General features: G+C 55.7%; 1 protein-coding gene across 2 annotated transcripts in view; it reads right to left on the bottom strand.

Annotated features, from left to right (window-relative positions):
• Window positions 1-15,163, bottom strand: part of LOC122390998 (protein polybromo-1-like) — a 35,381-nt gene that overhangs the window by 13,576 nt on the left and 6,642 nt on the right. For both annotated transcript variants that reach the window (XM_043384510.1, XM_043384509.1), the window contains 11 exons: window positions 9,706-9,808; window positions 6,784-6,887; window positions 4,796-5,055; window positions 4,287-4,444; window positions 3,929-4,041; window positions 3,099-3,263; window positions 2,549-2,848; window positions 1,638-1,789; window positions 728-839; window positions 437-604; window positions 87-179 (listed from right to left, as the gene is read on the bottom strand). In XM_043384510.1, coding sequence (XP_043240445.1) covers window positions 87-179; window positions 437-604; window positions 728-839; window positions 1,638-1,789; window positions 2,549-2,848; window positions 3,099-3,263; window positions 3,929-4,041; window positions 4,287-4,444; window positions 4,796-5,055; window positions 6,784-6,887; window positions 9,706-9,808 — 1,728 coding nt within the window. The remainder of the gene's footprint in view (window positions 1-86; window positions 180-436; window positions 605-727; window positions 840-1,637; window positions 1,790-2,548; window positions 2,849-3,098; window positions 3,264-3,928; window positions 4,042-4,286; window positions 4,445-4,795; window positions 5,056-6,783; window positions 6,888-9,705; window positions 9,809-15,163) is intronic.

Genomic DNA, 15,163 nt, shown 5'->3' with positions numbered 1-15,163 from the left:
GACCGGAGACCGGCATCCTACTAGCACCTGATGTCCCACAGTACCCACCTGAGGTCACACATCTGATATCCCATGACCGGACGCACCTGGATCTGCGTCTTGACGTCGGGCACCTCCTCGACGTCCTCTGTGAGCTGCAGCTTCGTCTGCAGCGCCAGACGGTGCAGGTTGAGCGCGTCCTGAAACGAGGCGCAACGGTCACACAGCGGCACCGGGGGCTGAACGAAACAGTTGGACAGTGGCAGCACCACCCAGCTGGTGGTCTCAAATACAAAAAAAAAAAACGGCAACAACGGCAAGTGTTCCACCGTACGCTCACAACTGACAAAACTGACCGCCCCGTCCCGTCTGTCCTTCTCTCTGTCCACAGGTCTGCTTCCAGCCCACCTGTGAGTTACACGTCTGTCAGTCCGCGCTCCCAGCACCCCCTACTCACCTTGTAGACCTGCGAGTCGGGCTCGTTGTACTTGCAGGCGTTGTCGAACATGAGCACCAGGTCGGCCATCATCTCGTCCAGCGTGTTGTACGTGCCCGTCTTCAGTTTCTGAGAGATCCGCTCCAGGTGGATGGGGTTCTTGATCACCTCGAAATAGTCCGGGTACTCCTGCCGTGTTGGGAAGACACAGTTTATCAGTCAAAAAGAGCAAGTGCTCGCGGCAGAACACTGCGACTGTATGATACGGTATTTCAAATGTGTGTTTGAACTGAAGTATCTGCGGTTGCTGACCAGCTTGGAGGGCAGTTTGACGAAGATGAGCGACAGCTGCCGACCGGTAGCGTCCTTGTGGTCCCGGATCGTGTTGAACAGGGTCCACATCTTCTCCACCAGCTGGGCGCGGCTGTCAACACATAGAGCACACAGGATTAGGTGGACGGCATGGGACAGTCCAGTCATCATCAGCAAACAGCTGAGTGCGAACCGCTGTTAGTACACACAATACAGACCCAGGCAGGTGGACGGCACGGCGGTTCATACCTCCCGTTCTGGGATTATTATGTCCTAGTCAATGTTAGTGCATAATTGCATATGATGGGACATATTAATTGGAACATCAGTAATGTTCAATAAAAGCAAAATGCAGCTCTGCAGTTCTGATTATTGTTGACTTCAAATCTCTTGTATATTTTCAAGCACACAGCCGCGTCTCATGAAAGCATAGCTAAATCAACCAAATCGGACCAAAGAAAAGGATTCATGAACAATCTTAACTGAGGTGCTGACCCGGTTGATCCTATCCTCCTTCGTCAGCTTAACAGGTGACTTATTGCCCATATCATCCGTCCCTGCTGCGCGTCCGTCATGCAAGCCAGCCCGGCCATCAGCAAGGTCGTGGGGGAAGGTAGGGATCACAGCCGAAGCTGCCCAGAACGAGGGAAGGAGGGCTCACACTCAAATCTGCCCAGAGCAGGGGGGGGGGGGGGGTCGCGCACGCAAATCTACCCAGAGCTAGACTGATAGCCACTGTCAATTAGCTGACCTAAAGCGGATCACAACATAAGATAGAACTGTAGTTACGTGATACGTCCATAAATCCAGCACAGTGCGCTCCATTTAATTAATCAGCCACCCGGACAGTCCACCGACCACCAGTCACCCCCGCCCGGCCGCCCACTCCCGCCCTCCCGTCGGCGCTCACCTGAGCACTCGCGGCTTGTGGCGCGCGCCGTCCTGAGTGGGCAGCGGCCCCAGCTCGCGCACACGCGACATGAGCACGCGCTCCAGCACGTTGGCATCGTCGTAGATGACGGACCCCTCCTCGTTGTACTGCCTGCAGTTGTTGAACATGAGCTGCGGACGCAGGGGCGGGTGTCACGGCCGGCGGAAGGATGTGGCGCAGCGGAGGCACCCGGTGATAGGCACCGGGATCTGATAGTGAACTGTACGGTAATTGACGCAGGATGCCGAAACAGAGACCATCTCACAGATAAGGTAAGGCAGGATCCTGTTCTCTACATCGGGCGGTTGTATAAAACGACGAAAAACATACAACACTGCAGTAAAAAATGGACGAAAATTCCCAAACTGTCACTAAATGTCTACGAAAATTAGACGTAAAAGACACGTTGCTTTGATTGGCTTATCAGAGCTTTTCAGAGCACTGACATTTGATGGGCATGTGATGTCATGTTGAACATGAAATCACCCGTGTCTTTCGGCTCTAACTGACAATCGCGACACTCGGTTCCGTCATTATCAGCTGTTCGATCGCTGTTTAGCGTCGCTCTGACGTCATATTCACTCCTCTCGCCTGTCACTGAGCCCGGGCAGGTCTCGGAAAACTGCATAACCCCTCCCCAGGACATAGTTATCATTTAAGACATGAATATCCACACGTTAATAACTGCGAATGAGTCATCAAACACGCTTAAATCCATTTCAGGCCCATCTCTCAGCTTACCTGCCTATCTCCCTGCCCCGTCCGGCCATCCCGTACATTCCGCCTACCTTGAAGTCCTGCAGTATTTCGCTCCCACTGTTCTGTATATTCCACCCACCTTGAAGTCCTGCAGTATCTCGCTCTCGGACTCTCCTGTATATTCCACCCACCTTGAAGTCCTGCAGTATTTCGCTCTCGGACTCGTACTGGTCGCCGCGGATCTTGGACTCGATGCGCGCCAGGTCGATCGGACTGTCAATGATTTCGTAGTAGTCCGGGTAGAGTTTGCGGCTGGGCAGCTCTGTGAACACGGTGCTCAGCTGGCGACCCTCGTCGTTGACATAGTCGCGGATGGTGCGGTACAGCTGCTTGCAGCGCTCCTTCACTGGGTGGTCGCGCCGCTGGCTGGCTTTGCGCGTGGACACCGGCGGGAGGGGCATCGAGTCCTCCTCAGAGTTCTCCTCCTCGCCCTGAAACGAGGGACGAGGCTTAGAAAGACGACACGGGCTTAGGAGGACGACGCGAGGCTTGGATGATGGTAATTATTAGGGGCTTTAGAGCGCCAATATTTCAGAAGTCATCCGTGATATATCAAGGTATTTTTAGATCAATGTTTATGAGTTAAGTGGGTTAGCTAGATAAGTGAATAATCAAATCAGACCATATTATACGTAAATGAGCCTATTTCCAGCGACCAGATACGGAAGTGCGCTACCCTACCTCGTCGAAGTCTGCCGACATCTCTGCCACCTTTTTCTGCAGCACCTTCTGCAGCCGGATCGAGTCCTTGTAGAGCTTGGAGTCGGGCGGGTTGTACTGGCGGGCGTTCTCAAACATCAAGTTCATGTCATCCTCCATCTCCTGAATGCCCGAGTACAACGAGTCCTGCCGACCACGGATTTGCCAGGTGAGACAGAACACAGACTCTCGTGATCTGGGCTTCCCAGATCGTCGACACGTAAAGCCATCCTTCCGCTAATAGTATTAGGTTAGCTGATATGTCCTGGTTTTAATAAAACAGCAGAATCCGCACAGCGACTCAGGCATAGACATTGGTATTTCTGACAAGGCTATGTCTGTGCTGATTCATCGCTTACGGTGTTGTGATTAAAACGAGGACATAATGGCTTGCTCCAGCCATCTTAGAGTCAATAGGCAGGCAAAAAAGTGCTGCTCAATATTTGCCCATGAACATTTCTAGGTCACTCGCTTATATCCTACACGTAAGACGTCTGGTCAACATTGTAACACGCCAAATAACCTGTTCACGACCTCAACATGCAACCGATGACGACATTAGAAAACACGCAACATGCAAAAATAACCACATATCCCGAGTGTCAACCACCGGGGCTCAGGTAACAATTATGTATATAATCCCGTATTCTTGCTAAATCAACTCCTTTGTTCACGATCCATCTGACCCAGTTTTGTTACATCAACGAGGGTACCAAGATCACGCTTTACAAGGCATTCTTCCGTCGCGCGCGGCATTGAGGTGCCGGATGGACACAATGACACGCGCCGAGGTGGTGGTCGGACAGGCGTACCTTCATTTTACGCTTGATCTGCCGGAGCGCGATGGGGTTTTTAATCTCCTCGTAGTAGTCCGGATACAGCCGACGAGAGGGCAATGTCTGGAATGGCTCACTGAGCAGGAAACCTACAAAATGGAGATACACACGTTAGTTATACTGACAACGAACAGAAACATTAACGGGGCAAAAGCGCGGAAATTTCGTCAACTAGCCTAGCAGCGGCAGTGTATCTCTCCCCCTCCCTCTAACTCCCTCCAAAACCTCTCCTCCCCCCTCCCACTCACCGGGCGGCGCGGTGCAACTACCCCCGCGCGGTGCAACTACCCCTCCCCACTAACTGGTTGGCGTGCTGTCCGTCTCCGCTACTCACCAGAGGGCGTGGTGTGGCTGCGCACGGCGTCAAACAGCTGCCACAGCGGGTTGTCCTCGCTCATGTTGCTGTCCGAGCTGCTGCGCTCCTCGTCCTCGTCATAGGTGAGCTGGGACAGCTCAGCCGACAGGCACGCAGTGCCGCCGATGCGCTTCGACCTGGGGGAGGGGGAACAGGCCGGGGGTCATACTGGTGAGCTGTGACAGCTCGGCAGAGAGGCACGCCGTGCCGCCAAAGTGCTTCGACCTGTCGCAGCGAACGAGGGTGTTAGCGGTGTAAGGGAAGCGAGTCAAGGGGGTCAAGCGAGTCGAGTGAGTCTGCGGTTTCTATGACGGTGGCGATGACGGTTCCATTTTTTTTCAGGACTACCGGAGTATCGACATTGTCATTACAAAATGAATCATACCTATTTCATACGTCTCAAAACCTAATTCAGCTTCAGATAAACTTGCTTTTTCCTCTTAACGTTCCCATCTTTCCGCTTCTAGCCATCCCTCATCATCCCTCACCTGATCCTCTCGCTGGACTTGGCCGCCGTCAGCCGGGCGTGCTCGATCTCTGCGCGCCGCGTCTGCGCCAGTTTGCGCAGCACCTTGGCGTCCTTGTAGATCTGGCTGCCGGGCTCGTTGAAGGTGCAGGCGTTGCGGAAGACCAGCTGCAGGTCGGCCTCCAGCTCGGACAGCGAGCTGTACTCGGACGCCTGGATACGCTGCGCTACCATCTTCAGGTCCATCGGCTGCTTGATGACGTCGTAGTACTGCGGCAGCTTCTGCGGCATCGGCAGAGAGCCGGGGTGAGAGGGACGGGAGACGGCGACGACTACAGGATGGGGTAGCAGAGGTGAAAAAAATACAGCAGTTGTGCACTAGAGCAGCGAGTCAGTGAAAGCGTCTCATCAAGCCCACGCACACAAGCATCAGTCATTGCACTCCAAAGCGGCAGCAATACGAAGAATGTGCGGTGATTGCGAATTGTATCACACACCTCATTACAGATAAATGACTACATGCAAAACGTCTTAATCGGACAACTTATTTAGAGAAGTGAATGTCGGTTTAACAATTATGCAGTCACTGCGAGGAAATATGACTGCATTGATCGCCTACGCACGATAAGCCCACCGACGCCTAATTATCGGAAAATTATCAAGTTATACTGCTGTGTAATAAGGAGAACTAGCCTAGGATTTAAAGTTCAATGGCAGGTACTGATATACGATGTAAAAAATCATCCCATGACACCCATCGTCAGGTAGTACGGTAAACTTTCAGATTACTGTAGACTTGATATGGATATGATGATCACGCACGCAATGTAAAATGAAATACGATGCGTAAGATAAAACCACCACGCATCTCTGAAGGACCACGCCAGTGCGTCATCAAACACAAAATCCCATCTAATCAGATCACTGATCGTCTGTCTCCGTGACAAAAGTACCTATCTCCTAATTAATCTCTGGTCGTGACCTGGCCCCGGAGATCAGAGCCGACCGCCGACAATCGGTCTCTCTCCGGACCGGGGCGGGTGGGGAAGTCGGGGTGATCCCGGGGAGGGTCTGGGAGGGCGCGGGGAGGGCGCGCGGCCCGGGCGGGGCTGGTGAGCTCACTGAGGCGCCGTCAGTCGGCAGAGAGCCCGCCGCCGCGGACCGGCACGCAGGCAGTTGGGGCGAGGCGGCAAGACTGGGACCCGCAGCTGCCTCCTCGCCCTGAGAAGGCAAGGAGCCACATATCAAACGCAACAAAACGCCCGAGCCAGAGCCAGACACCGGGCAACGCAGCTAACGCAACAAAACGCCCGCGCTAGACACCGGGCAACGCAGCTAGCGCAACAAAACGGAACGTCGGGACGGCCGGGCGGCGCAGCCTACCGCCGGCCGGCCCGAAAGGAACAAAACACTGCAGGCTACCGACTAGGTGCCACTGGGACCGGGGCTAAGTCACCTGCTGGGTGTATGTGAACTATTCGTACCAATCACCGCACACAAAAGGAAACAGAAGCGCAGGTCGCACTACAAACTCACCGGCAGGCAATGGCATGCAGTTAAACAGGGTGATCGAGAATTGGCTGGGCTTTCTCCGGAAATAATTCGCAAAAAAACTAAGTTCCTTATTTTGCAAGCAGAAGATACGAAAGAAAGAAAAAGAACGACATGCTGTTTTAGGATTCAATATGGTGCCGCAAGTGTTGCAGAATATGGAGCCAGTGCTGGGGCTGATGCCATTGTGATAAGCCAGGATGATAAATGTTTTCTTTTGTTGTTCAAGAAATCTTACGACTGAAGGACAAAACGCCCTCGAATCACAACAAATAAGGATATTCATCCGGAAATTTATCTGGAACATTAGAATATATTGGGTATGCAAATATTCTGCCACTTTTTCAAATCAGTTTTTAGACACAAAGTGACTTAGAGGCAGCCAAAGAACACCCCATTCCCGGAGTGTGACGAGGGAACAGGAACCAGTCTGACAGCCGGCCGGTCCGTACTCCGTACCGTTCTGTGCGGCACCAGCTGGAACCAGGTGGAGAGCAGGCGGCCCTCCGGGTCGGTGGCCGTGCCGATGGCCGTAAACAGCTCCTCCAGGGCGTCCTCCAGCTCTGCGGGACGCCAGTCAGGGCTCAGTCAGTGTCAGCCGGGGCTCAGTCAGTGTCAGCCGGGACTCAGTCAGTGTCAGCCGGGGCTCAGGCAGTGTCAGCCGGGACTTAGTCAGTGTCAGCCGGGGCTCAGTCAAAGTGAGGCCAGCCAGGGACAGTCGGTGTCAGCAGGGGCTCAATCAGTGTGAGGCCAGCCAGGGACAGTCGGTGTCAGCAGGGGCTCAGCCCGGGTCAGCAAGGGGCAGCTGGAAGGGGAGGGGGACGCAAGATTACTTTACTTATAAGTCAGACGGGCAACAGGAGGCAATGAGACAAAGACACAGATCAGAGAAACAGTATGAGGGCACATAGACAGACACATGTCCGCGGGGTACAGACAACAGGGAGTAGATAGGGACCAGACGGACAAGTGATATCACACACGGTAGCTGACCCGAGATTGATGCCCAAACAAACCCAACCAACAGAGCAGTCATAAAGTAAGGCTAGCAAGGCCCGTGGCCCGTGGTAATCTGCAAAGAACGTGTTAACTAAACTTTGCACACGTCCCATACTCGGAATAACGTGGCACAAGGGTCAAGTGAACGTGTCATGTCTACTGACGTAGTAACAACATCTCTGGCGTCTTTGCGGTTGTTTAGACTATATTTGCACTGCAGCTTATCACAGATAATGACAAGCAGCTTAAACATTGACACTGCCTCTCGACCGTGATCAAGTAGATCATAAATTCATATTGCACAAGTTTTTTTTTTTTTGCTTTCTGTCCACCGCACAGATATTATTGACTTTTCACATGTTGTCTGTGGTAGGAAATAAAACAAAAGCGAGCCGCGGAGAGCCACCGACATTCTGATTTAATTATCATTAAAAATCATGCACAAGTTATCGACAGTCAAGTCTGCACAATTAATGTCTGCAGAAGTTTTTATAATACCAACAACGCAAACTCATATAAAACCTAAGAAAAGCATGCAAAGCAATGCCAAGCGTTCCACTGTAACTTCCAGCAAAACCGAACCCAACCTAACTACCAAAGCAAAACTCTATCATGCCCAACGCGATCTCTACACCCAACACCCCTCCTCCCATCCCCACCTGTGCACCCCTCCTGACTACTGCCGACCCCACTACGGACCCCACCCCCGCACTACTCCGGATGCCAGGAACAGGACCTTTGGGACTGAGGACGGCGGTCTCCAGGGCGGCCTGTCGGGCGGCCCTGGCTACCGTGGACGGTCGCCGACCGCGCCGGCGGACTTCGTACAGCACCCTGACCTCCGGGTCTGCGCCACAGCCGCCGCAGGTGCACGGGACCAGCGGGTACTTCCTCGGCCGGCCTCGGCCGCTGCTCGTACTGAAGGGGGGCTGTCCCCTCCCGCAGCTGCTACTGCCGGGAGGCTGACCTCTGCCGCGGCTGCTACTTCCGCGGGACCAGCCCCTGCCTCGGGAACGGCCCATGCCGCGGGTCCGGCTGCCGGGAGGCCGGCACTCGCCGCGACACATCCAGCCCGGGACCACGTACAGGATTCTGCCGGTGGGCCGCTTAAAGTCCGCGCCAGGCCGCCCAGGCTCAGAAGAGCAGGGGAGCAGGGGAGGAGGCATGCTGTTTGGGTCAGCCCTCGATGGCTCGTCCTCCATTGGCGTGCCACCAGGCGCGCTTTCGGTGTTTTTGTTCCGTGTTCGTTCAGCTTTGATATTGTTGTTCGCGATGTCCAGGTCACGCTCAGTCTCTGCCTTCGGAGAGAGGCTCTCAGCCGGGTCAGTCACCGCGCTTTTCCAATCAACATCGGAAGCTTGCTGGATTTTGTTGTCTTCTATCGGCGATGTTTGCGCGATACTTTCCATCTTGATATCAAGAGTCGAATTTAAGGTCAAACCCTCCGACTCGATGTCAAAATCCGAGCTCAAGCCGAGAATATGGTCTTCATCCTCATACTCGTCGTCCATGCACAAGCTACCAGCCCTTCTGTCACTAATATCCACCTCGTCCGCGATTCCAGCATCACCCTTCTGACCCACCGGATTCTCCGGGTCTCCACTGTAACCATTATCCCCGCTCGTCAGCTCCGACATTTCTGCCGCGCCGACCTCGGTCCCCGTCCCCACTTCCCTCTCCAGTTTAGGCGGACCGTCGGCAGCGCCCATCACAAACGTAGCATGCGGCGGCGACAGAGTTGGCGGCGGCGACGGCGGCGGACTGGCTTTGAGCATGGCGCTGAGGAGGGCCGAGGAAGCGGAGCTCTTCCGTCGGGAGCGGCTGGTGGAGCGGTGTCCGAAGTCGCGCGGGTAGCCTGAGGGCGGAGCGGACCGGGAGCTGGGGGAATCCGGAGACTCCGCAGGACAGCGCAGCGGGAGGACCTCTGGTCGGCACAGGCAGAGAGGAAAGTCAGAGGAGTGTGAGAGGGTGGTAAAATAGAACTTCTAAGAATTACTTACTGCTGGCGATAGAGAGAAAGGACATCATTGATAAAAAACATGCGACCGCCGCTAGAGGGATACATAATTTCCGATACAAATTTCCGTTGGAATGATTTCATTGAAATCAGAGTTGATTTAAAAAGCTTATATCGTTCAGCTTCTTAACAACCGGTTGTAATGATTTCATGCAGTTAAAAAATAACACTATTTGATTCATCATCCAAGAACACAGTTAAGCAGCACTCAATGAACACACTGAGTTCTCAGAATATCAGATCAGTGTTAACTATCGATAAAATTAAATAAAAAAACATCGGCTAAAAAATGACACAGCCATCCTCCCCCAGTCTACACTGAGCAGCCCCACAATGGCCCCCGCTGACTGGGCGGCCCATCTGACCTCCTGGGGTCCAGTTGCTGCTCTCGGAGCGGGGCGCTGCCGAGCTGCCCGCCTCCGACTCCTCGTCACCGGTCAGCGGCGTCGGCTCCGAGCCCCGGCGGTGCTGAGAACAAAGAGCCGTGGTCAGCAGGGTGGGTTCCGAGCCCCGGCGGTGCTGCGGAGATAGAAAAAATGGGTGGCTAGTTCGAGGCGGAGGGTGGACACGAGCGGACGGAAGGCGTTAGCGACGGACGGCAGACAGATCTAAATAGACGGGGGTTTGGCGAGGGCATTCGAAAAGATGCATAGACGGAGGAGTTTATTATAATACGGGCGTGAGTTCTCAATCTCACGCCCGCGTTTTCAGTAGGAATGGAGCAACGCAAGCCAGGGAAGGATGGCGCTGACTTCACCTACCAAATTATCGCTGACTTCACCTACCAAATTATCTATCATTGTCGTGAAACGGAAACAGCATCTCATCTCACATCTGACCAGAGCGACGCAGGTTCTCTGTTCACAGTTCCGCCGATCCCGATATGATACGGAACACATGATGAATCTCTGACGCCGACACCACCTATGCCTGATGTACCGTTTAGCACGCATTCTGAGTACCGTGACCGGTCCTCGGCTAATCGGCCTGTAACTGCACCTCTGGGAGACCCGTTGGCGCTGACAAGTCCTCCGTCCGGCGCCGACGGATGAGGTGCCGCCAGGAATGTCCGACCGCCTGAGATCCGTAACGGTGCCACCCGCGCCCAGCTGACACACGGTGTCACCGACATCCCGACATTGAGACAGACATCACACGGACACCGCCAGTGACCGTGAACGGCCGTGAACCAAGGCGCCGACCCACCAGAGCTGTCCAGACGTCGAAGATGAGTCACCAAAGCCGTCCGACGTCAAAAATGACTCACCCAGGCCTCCCGAGGGTGAGAGGTGTCTGGGTCGGCAGTACCGAATACTCGGACCCGCTGCCGACCAGCGGTATTACAACATTCTCCGTCAGTCCGTTCAGGACACACATCAGTGCGGACACAGTTTTAGGACCCTGGTGCAGACCGCACGGCGGAGGCAGGAGGTATTTTATGTTCCAGGCATCAGTCGGTATGTGACAAGGCAATGTTGACTAAGTGATGGAAGACTGGATGAAACCCAGGTGATTCGGAACAAAGCAATGCACGCCAGCATAACAAATGATTCAACAAACTGGCAGCTTTATCCGAACGTTACCGCTGCGGGATCGCTATTTCCCGAAACTGGCAGCTCGGATGGCCAGAGCCTCCATAGCTGACGTGCAGGTCGCCCAGCCATATCAGACCCAGTCCGCTGTCACTAAACATCTTCGTAATTATCGAATGTATTCACAATTATCTGCGCGCACGGCTCACACCCTTGGGCGAGCCGCCCTCGGCGATCTCCCCACCCGGCGGGCCGACATCGGGCGGGTTTATTCCGCCAGTCTGTGACTGGTGCACCAGCGTCACCAGCTGTGCTGCAGTGATGCATCGCCCGGCGTGACGCGTCCCCCTAACATACCGGGCCGGATCGCCCGACGGCCGTCCGCCCGGCACTCGGCGCTGGTTTACATGGGTTTAGCGCGGCACGAGCGAGACGGAGCCAGGCGGAGACGCACCGAGCGACCGGTTCGGGCGGTCAGGCCGGCACCGGTGACCAGCTCCAAGGTGCGATTTTCAATGTCAGCTCACACGTGGAGATAATACTAATCCCAAAACAATGTCTTGCGAAACATCGGGTCCACCAAGATGCACGTGATACCGCATACAATGCATCTCAAGAAGAAAATAAATAGGTCAGCATACTGAAACCACGAAAATGCACATATGTACATAAGGCATATGTTTTTATTCTGTCATGGTCATCTACGTCAGCCAGCAATTCCTAACCACAACTGACAGGAGACTGTCAGTGTCGACACATCACACACGGCAAACTATAAACTCGAAGTACAAAGAGAGATCCTCATCGACAAGATCCTCTCCAAAATAAACGAAGAGTCTATATGCCTCGACTGATAAACAGCCACCCCCAGATCCCGGGCCCGGGTTCGGTGGAAGACGCGAGACGCGATATCTGATATGCATTAACTAACGCCAATGTTCGGGCTATCCTGAAGACAGTGTAACATCTAAAACACAACTCGAAGACGTGATACCTGAGGCGATAGGTATGTTTGCTCTATTCCAGTAATCAGAACTGAATGTGCTGAGGCCGAGGGCTCTACGCGGACACGGCAGGATTACATGTGGGAACTCCACACACTCCCTTTTTTACCCTTTCGACACATCCGTAACACATACCATGCCTAACGTCTCGGCATGTCCGTGCCATTCACTCAGCTCTGTATACACATAAGATAACGAGCTCGTGCCGAGGCCGAGCGAGAAGAGCCACACGAATTGTGCACGTTCGGTTCGATATTCAAGAATGCACGTGCTGGATTCGCATGGTATTGCTTGCAAGAAACGCGCATTTAAAAATCTTGCAGAAGCCCCAATCCAGGTTCCAGTCATATGAAGCCTATTGAATTTTAACCAACAATTTTGTGTGCGAATAATTTGTGTCTTTGGGCACAGAGGGCGCGAAAAACGCGCAATTAGTCGAAACTCGCAATGTCTATATGGCTCGTACTGGGCTGGATTTATTTTTGCCTCAATGGCTGTCTGTGTTTGCAGCAGCAGGCGGTATGTGACTGGGAAATATCGGTCGTAGACGAGGTATCAGAGGTGGAACTCGACAGGCCAGAAGTGGATCTTGACAGCGAGAAAATCACACTGACTTACGCATCAACTCAAAGTCAAACCGACCACGTCCAGACCAGCCCACAGAACGAAGCAATGACCTTAGCAAACACTACAACTGAGAGCCCCTCCCCCACGACAGCAACAAGCGAAGAAAGTGACTCAAACACAAACGAATACCCTGAACCAACGACTCTTGGGGTCGACTGGATTTTCATGATGGAAAACGTCGATGGCGTACAGCAGCATCCAGCCAACGCCAGTACCGAGCTGCCACCGAAGGGGCCGGCCGGCGCGGCCGCCAACCGCACCGTCGCCTTCAACGTCTCCAGCACCGAGTTCAGCATTGCGCGCAGCTACTTCCAGCTGCTGCCGGCAGAGCAGATCGGCAACATCTCCGGCCTGGTCTCGCTGCGGCCCGACCTGCGTGCCTTCCGGCTCCAGCTGCGGCTGCAGCTGCGCTGCGCGGCGGCCGGCGGCGCCAGCGGGCCGGTGCTGCGCCAGCGCCTGCTGCGCCGGCTGCTGGCGCAGCGCGAGCTGCCCGAGCTGAGTGTCAGCGGCGACTCGCCGGCGGCCGGGCCCACCGAGCTGCTGCTGCAGGCCGTGCCCGTGCCGGCCGACACCGGGGACGGCGCCGTGTCGTTCCTGGCCCCGCTGCCGCTGCTCGCGCCGCGGCTCACCGTCCAGACCGCGCGCACCGTCAACATAGCCGCCTCCCGGCGCAACTTCAACTTCGCCACTGGCCCCGACGGCGGCGACCCGGGCAGCGGCACCGACCCTCCGCTGGCCGCGCTCGACCTCTCCTGTCTGGGTGCGCGCGCCAGCTCCTTCATCTCGCGCACGCAGGCGACGCGGCTGTCTCGGCTGCAGAGGGTCCGACTGCGCCCCCCGCTGCACCTCTCACCACCGCCTGCGGTCACCGAGCGGTGGCCGGGAGACCTGCCGCCGCCGGCCGTGCTAGCCGGCTACCGGTACCTGGTGCAGCTCGTGCAGACCGAGTTCCTGGAGCGGGAGCAGCAGCAGAACATCACCTCCGACCACCTGGCCAGTCCCATGCAGCGGATGCGCGAGCGGGCACGGCTGCTCGACCGCGCAGCCCGCTTCTTCTACTTCAGCGAGCCGGGCAGCGTGTACATCCCGCCGGACAGCTACGAAAAGCTGGTGCCGGAGCGGGACGGCGCCGGTATCCGGGCGCTGCCGCACGCCGTCTACCTGGACCGCGGCGACGAGCTGCAGTTCGGGTTCACGGTGCCCGGCCGGCTGACGGCCCGGCTGGTGACTGAGCCGAGCGGACTGCTGCAGGCCGGGGTCGACTGTTACGCGGCAGCGGACGGCTGGCAGAGGTGCACCGCCTCCGTGCGGCCGCTGCCTGACGCGCTCCAGACGCAGCGCCGGCCCGGGGAGGGACTCCGCTGGGTGTCCGTCTCACTGGACATCCAGGGCGGCTCTGGCGGCGGGGAGAGGAGCGGCGAGTGCCGTCGGCATCCTCCAGTGCCGCTGCGTGTGGCCGTGGGCTGCCCTCCGAGCACCACGCTGCTGTTCAACTTTACCAGCACGTTCCGCGCAGCGGCGCTGGACGACAAGTGTCCGCGGTGTCTGTGCGACCGCGGCGTGCCGTGCCTGCTCTACTCGGACGTGTTCCAGCCGCGGCTGGTGCTGCTCGACTGGACCACCTACCAGGCGCGCAACTTCACCGGAAACTACACCATGACCGTGCTGGGCTCCGGCTACCGACCCGACGCCATTCGCTTCGACAGCGCCGAGCGGCGGCGCAGCCTGGTCGACCGCATCTGGGCGCCGTCCGTCAGCGACGAGAACGTCAACATTCCGGACGAGCTGCTGGACAGTCCGGTGTTCCCGCACCCGCTGCTGAACGGCATCAAGTGGCACTGCGGCCAGTACAGCGCCTGCCTGCCGTTCGTGCGGCTGCGCTTCTCCAACGCCGGCGTGGACGGCAGCACGTTCTGCCGCCGGGAGCTGGAGCTGGTGGTGCAGCTGTACGGCGTGCCGACCAACACGTTCGTGGACGTCATCACCATGTCGGTGGTGTTTGGCGTGACGCTGGCCGTGTCCTTGGGCATCACCAGTGCCATGACCGTGCACAGGCGAGCCGTGCGGCCCGAGGGAGGGAAGATCGTGGACCTGTACCCGGCCAAAGAGCAGGCCCAGTAAACTGCCGGGGACTAAGTGTCAGCTGTGGATGTGCCTGCAGTTATGTTTGTCACTTGTCAGTCTGTGTTCTGATCAGTGTTCCGTGGTGAAGCCGGTAGTTCAAAAGATCGGCCCAAAACGATTAAAAGTCGTCATTTAGACTGGACTGGCGAACTAGCTGACATGTTTCAGCGTATAATACTGTATTTGTTCTGTCCAGCGTCGTGTACATTGCATACCAAATATTCTGTCAGCAGTCTCCCGTCGTCATAGTTACTCCGTGTGTCAGTAATTATACTTCAGATGCGGAGAAGCGGTCATTATCATCGTAAGGCTGTGATGTAACTAGCTGGTGATTCGCAATAAAGGCACGCTAGCAGCCACTGGTAAGTAGACTTCCCTCAGTATCGTACCAACAATTTTGCCCACCTGCCCAAGCACAGTGCACAGTGCGCATCTAACACACCGTAAGTACTTTCCCAAACTCGCCTTTTTGCAAAGTATATTTCATCAGTGTTGTTGACTCGATGCCGTGCAAGTACCAGTTCCGTACGCGGACT

This window comes from Amphibalanus amphitrite, unplaced genomic scaffold, assembly GCF_019059575.1.
Source record: "Amphibalanus amphitrite isolate SeventyFive unplaced genomic scaffold, NRLGWU_Aamphi_draft 000418F_arrow, whole genome shotgun sequence".
Lineage (NCBI taxonomy): Eukaryota > Metazoa > Arthropoda > Thecostraca > Balanomorpha > Balanidae > Amphibalanus > Amphibalanus amphitrite.
Note: the sequence above shows the minus strand (reverse complement) of the source record. Positions and strands in the feature narration are given on the sequence as shown.